At 43.5% G+C, this 13,747-nt stretch overlaps 1 protein-coding gene across 2 annotated transcripts in view; it reads right to left on the reverse strand.

The window, feature by feature from the left end:
- LOC116398807 (utrophin-like) overlaps positions 1-13,747 on the reverse strand; it is a 97,906-nt gene that overhangs the window by 43,467 nt on the left and 40,692 nt on the right. For both annotated transcript variants that reach the window (XM_031875456.1, XM_031875455.1), the window contains 24 exons: positions 13,299-13,430; positions 12,933-13,106; positions 12,569-12,724; positions 12,282-12,452; positions 11,515-11,694; positions 10,687-10,815; positions 9,747-9,917; positions 9,498-9,554; positions 9,189-9,335; positions 8,288-8,425; positions 8,000-8,113; positions 7,646-7,816; positions 7,199-7,371; positions 5,566-5,716; positions 4,378-4,553; positions 3,918-4,053; positions 3,276-3,425; positions 2,901-3,053; positions 2,688-2,789; positions 2,376-2,496; positions 1,663-1,880; positions 1,379-1,496; positions 1,050-1,255; positions 14-168 (listed from right to left, as the gene is read on the reverse strand). In XM_031875456.1, coding sequence (XP_031731316.1) covers positions 14-168; positions 1,050-1,255; positions 1,379-1,496; positions 1,663-1,880; positions 2,376-2,496; positions 2,688-2,789; positions 2,901-3,053; positions 3,276-3,425; positions 3,918-4,053; positions 4,378-4,553; positions 5,566-5,716; positions 7,199-7,371; positions 7,646-7,816; positions 8,000-8,113; positions 8,288-8,425; positions 9,189-9,335; positions 9,498-9,554; positions 9,747-9,917; positions 10,687-10,815; positions 11,515-11,694; positions 12,282-12,452; positions 12,569-12,724; positions 12,933-13,106; positions 13,299-13,430 — 3,599 coding nt within the window. The remainder of the gene's footprint in view (positions 1-13; positions 169-1,049; positions 1,256-1,378; positions 1,497-1,662; positions 1,881-2,375; positions 2,497-2,687; positions 2,790-2,900; positions 3,054-3,275; positions 3,426-3,917; positions 4,054-4,377; positions 4,554-5,565; positions 5,717-7,198; positions 7,372-7,645; positions 7,817-7,999; positions 8,114-8,287; positions 8,426-9,188; positions 9,336-9,497; positions 9,555-9,746; positions 9,918-10,686; positions 10,816-11,514; positions 11,695-12,281; positions 12,453-12,568; positions 12,725-12,932; positions 13,107-13,298; positions 13,431-13,747) is intronic.

Here is a 13,747-nt window from a genome sequence, read left to right on the forward strand (position 1 = left end):
TGTGTGTGCGCACCTGTTGTTGATGCTGTTCCAGGCAGTATTGTGCTCATCTGTGACCTCTTTGATCCTCCTGGTGTCGTCAATAGAATACTCCCGCAAAAGATGATTGGACAGCTCGTTGAAGGCCACAACTGCAGCTTGGCCTCGGCCCAGGTCTTGGAGGAACGCCTATAAAACAATCGGTGGCATTAGGATCACCGGGACTGAAAATGTGACAAATGTGACTCAACAGTTCCGTGTCACTGTGAAGGGCCCTGTTGGCAGAGCCCTTTTGGCCTGGTATCAGCTTTAGTTATGAATGACCTAGTCGACAAACTTTATAAAATCAAATTAAACTTCAGGCACTAGAAACACAAAGACATTTGCCATTCCACTGCTCAGCAATCTGACATTGTTATTCTAACCTCTACTTAATCAAGCAGGTTACATAAGACCACAACTGTTATTCATGAGGCCATATCATTATTTCAAATTTAGCATTAGCAAATAAGTCATCCATATTTGACCCCCAGCCTCCTGTTCTTTTAACAAAAAGGTACACTTCACCATTTTAAATGGACAATTACTCATCATCACAAAACCACACAAACTAGGAGCAGATAGCTGTGTGTGTCCAACCTGCCGGATTCTATTAAACTCAGTTGCCCTCTAGTGTTTGGTTCTTGTAATGCGTCGGACACACTCATGAGGCAGAATTTGTTTCCAGAAACTCTCGGAGAAGTCATCATCTCAAATTAAAATGATGGATGATGTGGTGTACGGATGCTATTCGGGTTCAAAGTGATACTGCAGAGAGGTGATTTATTCATTCCCACCTTGCACAGACTTATACAGTTCGTTAAAGGAGCTCTAATACTTATATTAAAGTAAAGTTTGGTTTTCGTATACGATTTTTCTCTCAATTAGGAAAGTGAGCAGACAAATTCCCCTCGAGTACATTTCTAATCCACCGTAATGACGCGGATATAGATTCACAACAAATGACCAGCGGAAGGACAGACACCCAGAGGACATGGAGAGAAAGTCTAGCAGTTCAACTTTTCCCTAACCTTGTTGTCAGCAAGCTGTTTAGTCAGGGGGTCGCTGGACTGCTGAAGAAGGTTGTGGAAACGTCCTTCGTTGTGCCCAATTAGAGCGTTGACCTCCTGCCTCTGCTCCTCCCAGTAGTTGCTGTGGCCAATCATGTTATCCAGCTGCTGAAGCCGTGCCTCGACACCATGCTGAGTGCTGTCCCACTGGCTGCGGACCTTCTCCACTTTAGACGGAGACAGATGCAGTCACAAAAACAGAACGTAATGAGCATTACCACCTAGAAAACAAGACATTGTAATGAAAGAAAAACAAGCTGTCTTTGTGTTTTAAACTGCTTTCTGCATACGTTTCTCAGTAATGGAAGTGCGAACGTCCAGATTAGAGGTCTTGTTCTTAATGTTCTGTGCCAGGGTGAAAATGTCCTCGAGCTGGGGGTGACGCTGTTCCAGGTCACTCTTTGTCACCTGCCAAGGACGAGGCACAAAAGCACACACTGTTAACACAAAGTGTACAGCTCATAGGACAGTTTAGTTTTCACAAAAAACATGTACTATTCCATTAATGAATGTTCATCACACAATCACACTGTCAACCTTTTTCAGTCTGTCCTCTCTGCTCCCCATTTCTCACCTGAAGACGTCCCATCGTCGTCCTGATCTCCTCCGTGTCCCCCACAGTGACGATATTAGACTTCAGCATCTGTGTGATGAGGAGAAGCCAGTTTGCCAGTTCGGTAGCTGTCTCGTTGAGGTCGGTGGGCGCCACGCTGTCCGGTGTGTGCGGGGTTTGGTGGCGAGGGTCCTCGCTAACCAGGCTGGCCATCTGCACGGCTGAGGGGACAGCAGACACTGGAGCAGGGACGGGGGGGGAAAAAAGGCAGGTCATGTTGACATATAGAGCTTCTTTACGAGGAAATGATGCAATGAACATTTAAGATGTTAGAGCGAGAGAGGAGGTGCTGCCGTCAATGGCTCTCAGGGGATTGTGGCATCACACTAAATCATGATGAATGAGGCACCAGGGTTGGTTTCGTGTTCCACGAGCAGGACTTTGTTGCTCACCTCTTATTTGTTATTTTATTCTGCATTTTCATGCACCAGATTAAGCCAAGCCTAGAATGAATTTCAAATCCGCCACCTGAGTACTTATTACGAGTACATGTTTATATGTTTGTCGCCTCCTGTTAATGATCCAATATCTCATTTCCTCTGTCCCATTAAAGGCTCAATACTTTAATGGGAAGTTACATTGTTTCATCCCTTAACTATTGACGATTTATAAAAGAATAGAGCTAGAGATACAGAAGTGAGAGAAATCACGAGTGCAATCCTAGTTATCTTTACCAAGCTGCTGGTGCTGGACGACATGTTGGTGCTGTGTCCATGGAGAGACGGGTGGCTGGAGAGATTCCCTCAGTCGACCATCCAGAGCTTTCCAATCCCCTGCCAGCTCCTCTACCTTACCCTATGAGCATGAATCCGGAGATGGGGATGTATAATTAATAGCAAATTATCAGCAACAGGAAACAGGAGTGCATCAGCTTTTAATAGGACAGCCAATTACATTTGAGGCACTTTAACAAGCAATATGGCATAATTACATGTAACAATTAGCAGTACGTCATTATTAAATCATATTGCTATGGAAACTGGGACCTTTTCCTGAGGCAGCAGCTGCTGTTGTCTCTGTAGCTCTATAGAATGAGCCAGCAGGTCTTCCAGGTCCTTCTTCCTGTCCTTCATGGAGGCCTCCAGAGACTACAACAGGAAAGAACTCCCTTTAGGTACAACATTTATGTTTGTGATTAAAAAAAACTGATTTGCAGTGATGTTGGGTGTCTTGTGATGTATTGTATTCAGGCGATCTACCTGTGCTTGGCCGGGGCTCAAGCCCCTGGTCATGATTGTCTGGTGTGTGACGACGACCCAGTTAGTGAGCCTGCTCATCCTGTCCTGGAACTGGGCATGACTTTGCAGGTTGGTCTCCACCTCCGAGACTTTGTCCAACAACTCATGGGTCACCTGCAGAGGAAAGAAGATGAGTAAACAATTAGGAGGAGAGAATGTCAAAGGGCAAATGAAGAAAACAAGGAGGACAGGACGTGTTGCAGCCGTCTCGATGTTGTAAAACACGGTGAACATTACAGTATTACAATGTTTACAGTATAAAGTTGCCTTCACCTTTCACCCGATACAAAAACTTGGAAGACGAGGCAGAATAACAAACTAATTAAAAGTTTGCACCTTGCTCCAGTTGAGGTTGATGGCTCTCAGTTTGCCGACATGCTGGTCTCTGCTCTGAGGGCTCACATTTGGACTGGCCAGGATCTGAGGAGCATGCTTGTTAACCCATCCGAGACGTTCATTCTGTGCATCCATTTCCTCGGCAAGGACCTGCAAGGGAAAAAGCGCTGACCCTTAATTCCATGAAGACGGACTGATTTGTTGATGAAATAATTCAAAAGAAAAATGAAATCAAGAAGTAACTCTGTGAATGTCAGCAGTAGAACATAGAGTTGTTCCATAAAGCCACATAACATCTTTATTGTACTTTTTGCAATGTGTCTCCACTGTCCACAGAGGAAAAGTCTGACTGAGGTGGTTGTCAGGAAGGAATGAAGACCGAAAACACAGAGTGATTGTATTTTCTTCAACAGAACTGTGTTGTAAAAATCAAAAGACGTGAGTTAGGTTTCCATGTGTTTACTGGGTTTGACAGGTTTGGCTTGTGATTGAGATACGGAGAGCAACATGAGGGCAGAGGGGAAAAGAAGAAAAGGGAAAAAAACAGTCAGCTGACCATAAAAATAACTGAATCTTTCAGCTCTGGAGCAGAAATAGAAAAACCCTGCACACTAACACGAGCATGTTTGGGCCTTGCTGTACCTTGAGTTCTCTGAGGTTGCTGTCGGTGGCAGTAACGGGTAAGGAGCTGACAGCGTTTTCTGCCTGCTCCAACCATACAGCCAGCACCTCGCCTCTCCTCACCAGGTCTGACAGGGCCGGGTCTCCTCCAGTCATCCTACAAACACACACACACACACACACACACACACACACACCCACATTATGTACTCAGATTAGGATCTCCATTTCCTGCAGGTTGCAGGCCCATTTAAATTACTGTTATAGACTGATTGGCCACACTGATAATGTTAACCTACCAAACGCTGATAAAGAAACAAAGACCGTCGGTGATGGAGAGGGACCTCTTTGCTACATTATACTGTACACACAGCAATGATATTTATCATATGTGTCAAAATCCACATTTGACCAAATCCTCTTAATATTTTTGATCCACAGGAGAAGTAACATCCTGTGTGTTTTCCCAAGTATACATTACCTGCGCTGTCTCTCAAGGACATGGCGGTTGACAGCTCTCCAGCGCTGACCGAGGCTGTCTAGCTTCTCCTCGAGCAGAGATCCGTCAGGGGATGACAGCTGCCCAATTATCTGCTCCCCAGTGCGGGTCAGTTCAGCCAGGACGGGCTGGTGGCTGACAAGACCGTCCTCCAGCTCCTAAAACACGTTTAAAAGAAAGAAAGAGAGCATGAGCACAAAAAAAGGTTGAATCGTGGATCAATCAAACAGCATAAGCCGATTCACTCAGGTCCAAATCCCCCAGCTCAAGTCCGTCTCGCCAAGCACATCTCTGATTGATACAGAGGCATGATTTGTGGCACATCAAGATTTAAACTGCTAAATCTCTACTTCCACCAAGAGAGATTTAACTTGCCAAGACAGACCCCTGAAGCAGGGTGAGCGATTGTGAAGACCGCTAAAGGGCGAGTCAGCTAATTGATCTCTCAATTCCCATCCACTTGATCCCTCGCATCAATCTCTGCGACTGTGAAAACATGTAAAAGAGCAGATGGAGTGGAGCTCGGACTTTGCAAATCACACCGATAAAAGGTGTTAATGGCGATAGCGCTGTCAGCGATAATGCAGCAAGCTTCAGAGAACCTCAGTCTAACCCTTGGAAATTAAATTAGCGCTTTCAAATCAAACAAAGCTAAATTAGAGGCCCCTTCTCATCTTACTTTTCAGTTCTCCTCTCGCTGTCTCGCTCTGCATAACGAACAAGTAGCTGTGCTAGTGTGTTTGTTTATCAGGTACAGTATTGCACCCATTTTCCCACGAGAGGAATGCAAATATCTCTGGTCTAACATTTCCAAACATCTGGCTGCTTATATTTCAAACATTTTACTAGTGCACCCTGGGAAGGTAATAATCTTGCTTTAAGCTTGTAAGCATACTGTATGGGATATTCTGAGTCTATATTTGACTTATTAGTGTTATAATGACAAAGGTGGAATACCATGAAAGTTTTCTATAATGACAAAAAATATGTAAGAACATATAATACTCTGCACTTAGTGAGACTTACGCAGGTCTTTGTGGTGGTGAGACAAAATGCTAATGTGAAAATCATGTGAAACACACCAGTATACATGTAAATTCAGGCAGTCACACACAGACTTGCACAAAACTCGTATTCAGACATTCACGCGCTTCATCACTCTCTACTGACCTCTTGGTGTTGTCGGGCATAGTTCAGGTCTAGCTGTCCATCAGGGCCAACGCTCTCTGACAGCAGTGTCTCTGTATCAGTCAGCCACTGGTTCAGGTCATTCATGTCACAGTGGAACTGCCTCCACTCCTCTACAGCGCGGTCAAAACTCCTGCAGCAGAACAAGGAAACACACACACCAGGTCTTTGAGTATGATTTACATTCAAAAGTTGTAAAGAATGTTTGTAAGGTAAACTTAAAACCCGTTACATACAGTATATCTATAATGGAAATATGTAACAGGGAATCTGATGAACAAAGGGTTAGTGTGTAAGACTTGGTGGTATCTAGTGTGTGGTTGCAGATGGCAACCAACAGAATACCTCTCCGCTCACCTTACCAAAATTGCGGTAAGATGAGCCTTTTACTTCGCTCAGAGGCCATCTTTACTATCTTTACCATTAATAGCTTTAAGAGCATATTCCATTTCTAAATATTACCCCGGAATGCTACACACTGTCCCTTTAAGAAAATCTCAACAAATAAATGCTAAACATATTGCAAACATTGGTTGACATTTGAAACATTTGCATAGGACCCCATTTCTTTTCGACTAAATATCCACACTGGAAGTTAAATTCACATTGATAATCAGCATAATCTGCTTAAGGTTGGTTTTTTTTCATTCTACTTCTTAAACTTAAAGCTCAGATCATTTTAGCAACTCAGGCTTTGATTGTAATTTGTTATTTAGGAGCAATCAAACAAAGTATTTTCTTTAGTTCCTCGGTTTATGATGAGGAAAAATGGAACAAGTTGACCTCTATTAAACACCAACAAATGTCATAACAATCAGGAACCCCTGACAGCACAGGAACGTTCACAGAGATACTATTGAATAAATCAGCATAGATGGACAGATTACTTAAAACGCCTAATATAAAAAAACAGATCTTTATCTCATTGACGGTCTGCATGAGGGCTATTTCCTCTTACAGCACCGCTTGGAGCATAACAAATCTGATGAGAGACAAGGTGAGGAAATCAGTTTTGGATGAGCAATTTTACAAAATACACTCAATTCTTTTGATTTTTAATGACGCCCAAAGGTTATTGCGATTGCAGACAGAGTGCTTTCGCATTTGTGTGTGCACAGAATTAGCCTACGAGTTAATTCTAGCATTTGCACAGTACTCTGTACTCAGCATATAAAGACTGTTTACGCCAAAGGTATTGTGTTGATGGTAGTCAAGGTCACCCAGTGTGTGTGTGTGTGTGTGTGTGTGTCAGTAAGTGAATGAGTGAGTGAAAATGTGAATAGGCATGAGATTGTTTATGCCCAAGGAGTTGTGTTGATAGTCATCAAGGTCAGTGTGTGTGTCTAGCGAGCTTGATTGTGTGCCTTGGTCTATCTCTTTATCTGTTCCTGCTGTCTCCCGACTAGCGGACAGCTGGCATTCAGTGTCCCTGCAGCTCTGACCACATTTCCTGACACGAACATTCACATTTGAAAACCGCAGCTTGTTCTCGTCTCCCAAGTCGCACAATTTTCTGTGGCAAACGTATTCAAGTTTGATTCGCCACCTTATTTCTAGTCATGTATGTACAGTGTGATCTGTTGTACAGGTTTGTGTGTGAAGTTGGCGCACGCACCCCATACGGTGGTTGTACATGCGGTTGATGCGGTCCCACTCGGCGTTGAGCTGTGTGAGGCCGTCTCCGATTTGGGCAACCTCAGCAGGGGAAGCATCCCGAATGGCATCGGGCTGTCGCTCGTGGATCCCTGCGACCTGCTCACCAACACGCTCTAGATTCTCTTTGATATTCTACAATAAGACAAATGCAAGATGAAGGAAAAGAGACAGCACAGTGTCCCCATACATCAGAATGGTTGATACCAGAACACTTTGTTTTCTAAAGCTTTCCCCACAAGGTGCAGAGCAAGTGCTTTAAAGTAAATCATTTCCTCTATTTCTACTACAAAATGTCCATTAACTTTCCCTTTTCTGCTATTTTATTGATTAACTTTGTGAAAACTGTTAAACAAAAGCTAAAACAATACAATATCAGATCATTTTTGTGACATTTACAATGACCCACCCTCAGTGTGTCCTCCTGGCAGGAAAAGTCTTCGTAGAGCCCGCCGCTGAGCTCAGAGGAGTTCAGAAGCAATTCGTTGTCGGCCATGGCAAGGAGCACTTTGTTGATGTCCAACAGGTAGTCGGAGGGCCTCAGTGGGAGGGCGCTGCTACGCTCCACTGAAGACATCTCCTACACCGAAGATGAGAAAAACACAGAGCAGTGAGAGAAGCAATATCTCTATGAACGCATATTGTGCCACCTGATAACACAGCATGTCACAGTATGCTAAACTCACACTACGGTCAACACAATCAAGCACAACACACAGCTCGGCCATTAAAGGAACATCCTAGATAGTGTCAGTGTACGGACCATGTGCTTATCCACGTGTGAATCCCTCACTTCGGCTCTTATCTGCTCTGTGAAGATGCGAGTAGACGACTCCACAGATACTTCGGCCTGCCTGAGTCGTAGCACCCTCAACTCCTAAAGCAGGCAAACACACACACACACACACACACACACACACACACACACAGTGAGTAAACCGCAACAGTGCAAACACAATAAGATAGAGAGCTACATTTTCCTAGATAAAAAAAAACATTCCCATATAAACCTGGTTTGAGGAAGACACAACATATTTTATATGCATCTCACCCTGTGAGCAGAATATTGACTCTGCAGCCGGAGCAGTAGGAGCCTGAACTCCTCCCTCTGGCCTTCGTCTGATGTTTGCTGGAGCAGTTCGTCTCCTCTTCTCAACAAGTCTTCCACGCTGGCTTTCTCCTCATCCATCTGGTGCAGAGAGAGACACAGACAGGTCAAATGAAGAGTCCAAGCAATTCAAATCCAACTTAATTGCAGAGATTCTTTTTAGTAAACTACAGCAATCTCCAATACATCTTAAAGCTATCGATTCAGTTACCATAAGTAACAACCTACACACCAGAAACTGACATCAGCTGTTAGTTGCTCCTTTGCTCATCAGCAGACGATGCAGACGCTTCCCGGGAAAATACTGTTTAAAAACACACTAAGAGCTTCCCGACTGGGACAGTGACCTTGCTTTGGACTGGTCAGGTCTGTTCAGGCAGTGTGTTTTACGTCATAAACCTTGATAACACAGAGTGCATTCCAGACTTGTTAGTCCTTGAAATGCCCAATCAAAGCGTGTTTTATCAGGTGGCAGCTTTAAATAGCCTGTAGCCTGGCATGTTCCTCATAGAAAATCCCATAGGACTCCGGAAAGAGAATAATAATTTTCTGTGCATGTTTTCAAATGTCTGTGGGAAATTGTTAGAGATGACAAGCCTTAATAACAAATATTGGCCAGACAACAGATAGAGTGCCCTTTTCCCTATCAGCAACACTACATTTGGGGCTACATTTTAACAAAGCAATTACTACTTGGCTGCTCGTGCCTTGCGTATGGGTACATATCTCATGATATGACCATCATTACGAATCATCATTATTCTAAGTTCTGTTTCTTTGAGATTTTTAGGAAACAAAATAAGAATGCTACAATAGGACAAACTTTAAAGGGGACCTTGTTTACCTCGTCTTCATCCAGGATGTTTGTTGGGTCATGCTGCTGCTGCAGAGCCCTCAGCGTGTCCCGGAGCTCTGCCTGAAGGTCCGTCACCTCACTGGAGACCCGAGTCCGACTCTGACTCTCTTTTCGGATCCCCTGGCTGTGAATGACCTGATGACAAGAAACGGACCTCAAGTCAAAACAAGTAAAATACCTGACTGCATGCTTCTGTTTGTTCAGCTGTGGTATAATTTGTGATCATACACCGACTCCAGTATTTTCTCCGAAAGGCTTGGCAGCTGTATGTACATAGTTTGGATGAAATCTCTGTACCTGCTGAGGTACCTGCTGGTTCAACTCAACGCCACCTGATTGCAGACATGTCATCATCTGAATGTAAAACAGACAAGGAACAGATGAAGTGACTGTACAGACTATGCCACATGCTTTCTATTGCACGGGTAAACCTTTTTACGGTTTAGCAGGATTTCATTTCACACTGTGATGTTCGTTAGTGAATGCGTTACACAATATTGGCTCGCTTTATGCAGTGATTTTAGGTAACATACAGTGCTTTTGTACCTTGGCAGTTTTGATGTGTTGGGAGACTTTGTCGAAGTTGCAGTTGAGATCAGCCAGTTTTGGCTCCACCACATCGCGGCAGGCGGGCCCCCTGCTGGTCATCAGGATGATGGCCTGGTCCCTCACATTGTCCACACGCAGACTGATGTCCTCCAGCTCCTCCAGCATGCTCTGCGGACAGACCACAGACTAAAATCACTTTATGCCATCAGTCATTCTCTCAGACCGGGTGGCAGGGTAGCCTCGGTACAGAAGAAAGAGCTCAGCACAGCATGTACTGATGAAGGTTAGCAGGGCCATGCACCAGCTGATATTTAGTGGAGACCTTCATGACACGGCGAGAGGAAGGGAAGCATTAAGAATTTAATATAACTGGTAGATAAATTATTTGAAGCTACGGTGAAAGACTCTTTCCTCCACTTCCTCACTGTGTTCTTTCCCATGCTTCAACAAACCTCTCTTGCACAGACTCGCTTTTACTCTCTTTTTTTTATTCCATCTGGTGAAGTTGGCCATTTTTATTAAGAACTATTTCTGTTGTAACAGTGGACGATCCAAAATGGTAAATTTAGAAATGATTGATCGTATCCTTGATACTCCTTTCATGAAGAAACGCTTTAAAACCTCTGCATACCACAAGGTAACAGGAGGGGATTTTCTTGATGGATTCTTGTAGAATGCATTTCCTTGCCAGAGAAAGTGTAATTTACATAAAGCAATTCTAAACTACCGTTAGATACTGCTTGTCAAAGTATAAGCTCTGCCAATTCTTACATATTTTCAGACGTATAATCTAATAACTTTGCAATGATAATATGGAAAAGGAGAGGCTGGTAACTATCTCCTATGTACCGGGTGTGCTGTATCCTGACTTTAGGGTCATTCTCCCTTTATTGATCGTGATGCTTCTCTCTCACAATGTGAAAACTTCCCGTCTTACCGTTACCACCTTCTCTCTCTCTGTCGGGGCGAGCCGCTCAGTCTCGTCCAGGTGGATCTGGGTCTGGTAGAGCCAGGTGCTGATATGAGCCAAGTTCTCGTCAAAGATTTCCACTTCATTCTGGTGACTCTGCTCCCATACAATATAAAACAAGGGCTCAATGTTTCCATTCAATCATACACAATGAGAACATGAATTACTGCTAAAGGTCTCTCTGTGTTTTCACCATTTACTACTTCATCTAAAACAAAGACATTTGAAAGATTCTCTGAGGGTTCCAATACCTTTTAATGATTTGCACTTCAAATAGTATATATATATATATATATATATATATATATATATTTATTACTGAAGAGAATATTTGCATGTCTTGTTTTGTTTATTTAGTATATTTCTTCACTCGGCTTAGAAAGCATAATGAGGAATCGTTTATTTGGGTCGTAAATAAATAACCTTGTAATGTCTTTATTTATCTTCCAAGGTTGGAAAAAAACTACTTTAAAATTGAATAAACTTCAAAACGAAAACTTTAATTATTCTAGCACATTGGCTATGTATTATACGTGCAGTCATAATTGATGGAAGAATTCTCGTTACCCACAAAAATGTCATGCTAAAAGTCTTAGATAAGCTAAGAAATAAAAAATACATTTATTCTCCCAAGAGTAGCCTTTGTTCATTTGCAAATGATGGCAAATAAAAATATTGTTTAAGCATAAAACTATTAAAAAAAAGCAGGTGGGAGTTTCGACTTACTCAGAGAACATAAAATAAAGAACACAGCATTATTTATTAAGCCTTGCTGTATCAAATATTTGCACTCACCAGCACAGCACTAAGCCAGTCCTCGGTCCAGGTGCGGACACGGCCCCAGGCTTCATTGAGGCCACAGAGTTTGTCCTCCAACAGAGCCTCACTGCCCTCCACCAGAGTCTGCAGACCAGCACTGGTCTCTGTCAAGCTGGACAGCTCCGCCTTACGACACTCCGACTCCTTCAGCAGGCCCTGAAGGAGGGACACACGCATACAGTTCAATATACAGTGATTATGTGATGACCTCCATGTTTCAATAAATGATTGTCTTATCAGCCAGCTCTTGTTCGGAGTTATTGTACAGCAAAGACAGACACTGTAATGCACACCAAAAATAAGGCAGGAATCAGGTCAATATTCATATTTTCAACCGCATTTATATTTTAAAAGTTGAAAACGTGTGTTTATGCTGAAGACAAGTGCATCTGGAGAACAAAAAATTCAATTTGAAGAATCTTTTTACACATTTTCATGTACTGTACTGTGAACCGGTGACTCATTTAAAATGCATACTGCTCCACTTCTTCACTAAAACTGTCGTCCTGTTCACTGAATTGGGATCTCAGAGAGAGGAAAGGGGGGATGAACGCTTTTTAACACAGAAGCACTCTCAACAGCCCCACAGTCGTCCTCTTTCTTTATCTCCGGCGCTAAATAGAGAGAGATTTGCATTTTCAGGAACATCTTACTGTCCCTATGCTCCACCTACTGGCCAGAAGCAGAAACACTTCTTTGCTCCTGCTGAAGGGATTTGATGAAATGTTTGGACTGTTACTCACATTAGCCCATGCGATCTCCGCATCAATGTCAGCTGGCATGTCTCCACAGCTGTTCTTCTGCTGGAGCTGGGCCTCATTGGTGGTCAGCCACTCCTCCAGGGCGGCACTCTCCTTTTGGAACTTTTGAGACAGTGACAAAGCCTTTTCCAGGTCCTGCTTGCCCTCCGTTACCTGTAAAGAGAAGGAAAACAAAGGTGTCTTAAATTGATCTAAGAAATATTGAATATTACGTATAATCCAACATGAGCTGCAGTCAGAACAAGGAGAATGATATAAAAATAAGTTACCTGTGCCCCCAGGTCATTGTAGAGCAGTTTGAGAGCAGTGAGCTGTTCGTCCATGGCCTTGGGGTTCTCCGTCTGCTGTTTCTGCACAATCTGTCGACCTGTTTTTATCACCGTCTCCACCTCCAGCTTCACCTCACTCAACAACTTGTATAGTTTCTATAATTCAAAAAAAGGAAAATGAGCCGATGCGTGAGGGTGAGATAGACTTATGGTATCTGCATAAGTAGGTAGCTAGGCTGGCAGATAAGTTTTGTTTATGTATTCTTTAATGGGCACACAGACAGTCCACACAATCTGCAAAGAATAAACCATTTGTGCTTGCTTATAAGAGAGAGAGAGAGAGAGAGAAAGTTGTAGCTCTCACCATGCAACCACCGAGGTGGGACTGGAGTTGTTCCGGGTCCACGTCCCTGACATCCAGAATGTGAAGCTCAGCCTGGGCACCGTCCAGAACTCTCTTACAGTCCAACATGCGCTGCTCAAAGTTAGCTGGCTTCTGGAACAGCTGGTACTTTGTGGAGATCTCTCTCAGTTTCCTCTGCAGTGGGTTACGGTAGAGAATAGAAAGTATACATCTGTGTCACAACACAGGTAACACACACACACACACACTTCTCTTACCGTGCTGCCAAGATTCTTCCACAGCTTTAAACATGAAGGCATTCATAGTACACCAGTCTGACACGACATCCTGCAGTTCCTGATATTCTCCAGTAGAAGTCAGTGTTACCTGTAGCTGGTCCAGCATGGTCCCACCTCGAGCAGCTTTGCCATCAGTGGTGGTGGGAGGCAAGTTGGCCACGTTCCTCTTCCTCATCTCCTCCACTGTCACCTCGTGGGCTGCGATCTCTGCCCCGATGGTCTGAAGGACAACAAACACAAACACCATGAGTGTACGTGCACTCATACAGACAGCCCTCTTACTGATGCTGTTGGGGATCAAAGAATGAAATATATTTCTTAGTTTTCCTAAAGCATCTGTGGACAACCTGATGTGTTTTGTGTGTATATTATATTAACACTATTTATTAATATTTTACTACTATTCCATGAGCCTCTAGGTGAAAGGAGGACCTTCAGACAAGTGAGATGACACCACATGAGATAAGATTCATCAAGTTTGGATACTTCCTTGAGTTTCCCGTCTTGTCTGGTAACTGTGAGTGAGTGTGTCTCACA

Source organism: Anarrhichthys ocellatus, unplaced genomic scaffold (genome assembly GCF_004355925.1).
Source record: "Anarrhichthys ocellatus isolate YVR2014 unplaced genomic scaffold, GSC_Weel_1.0 scaffold91, whole genome shotgun sequence".
Lineage (NCBI taxonomy): Eukaryota > Metazoa > Chordata > Actinopteri > Perciformes > Anarhichadidae > Anarrhichthys > Anarrhichthys ocellatus.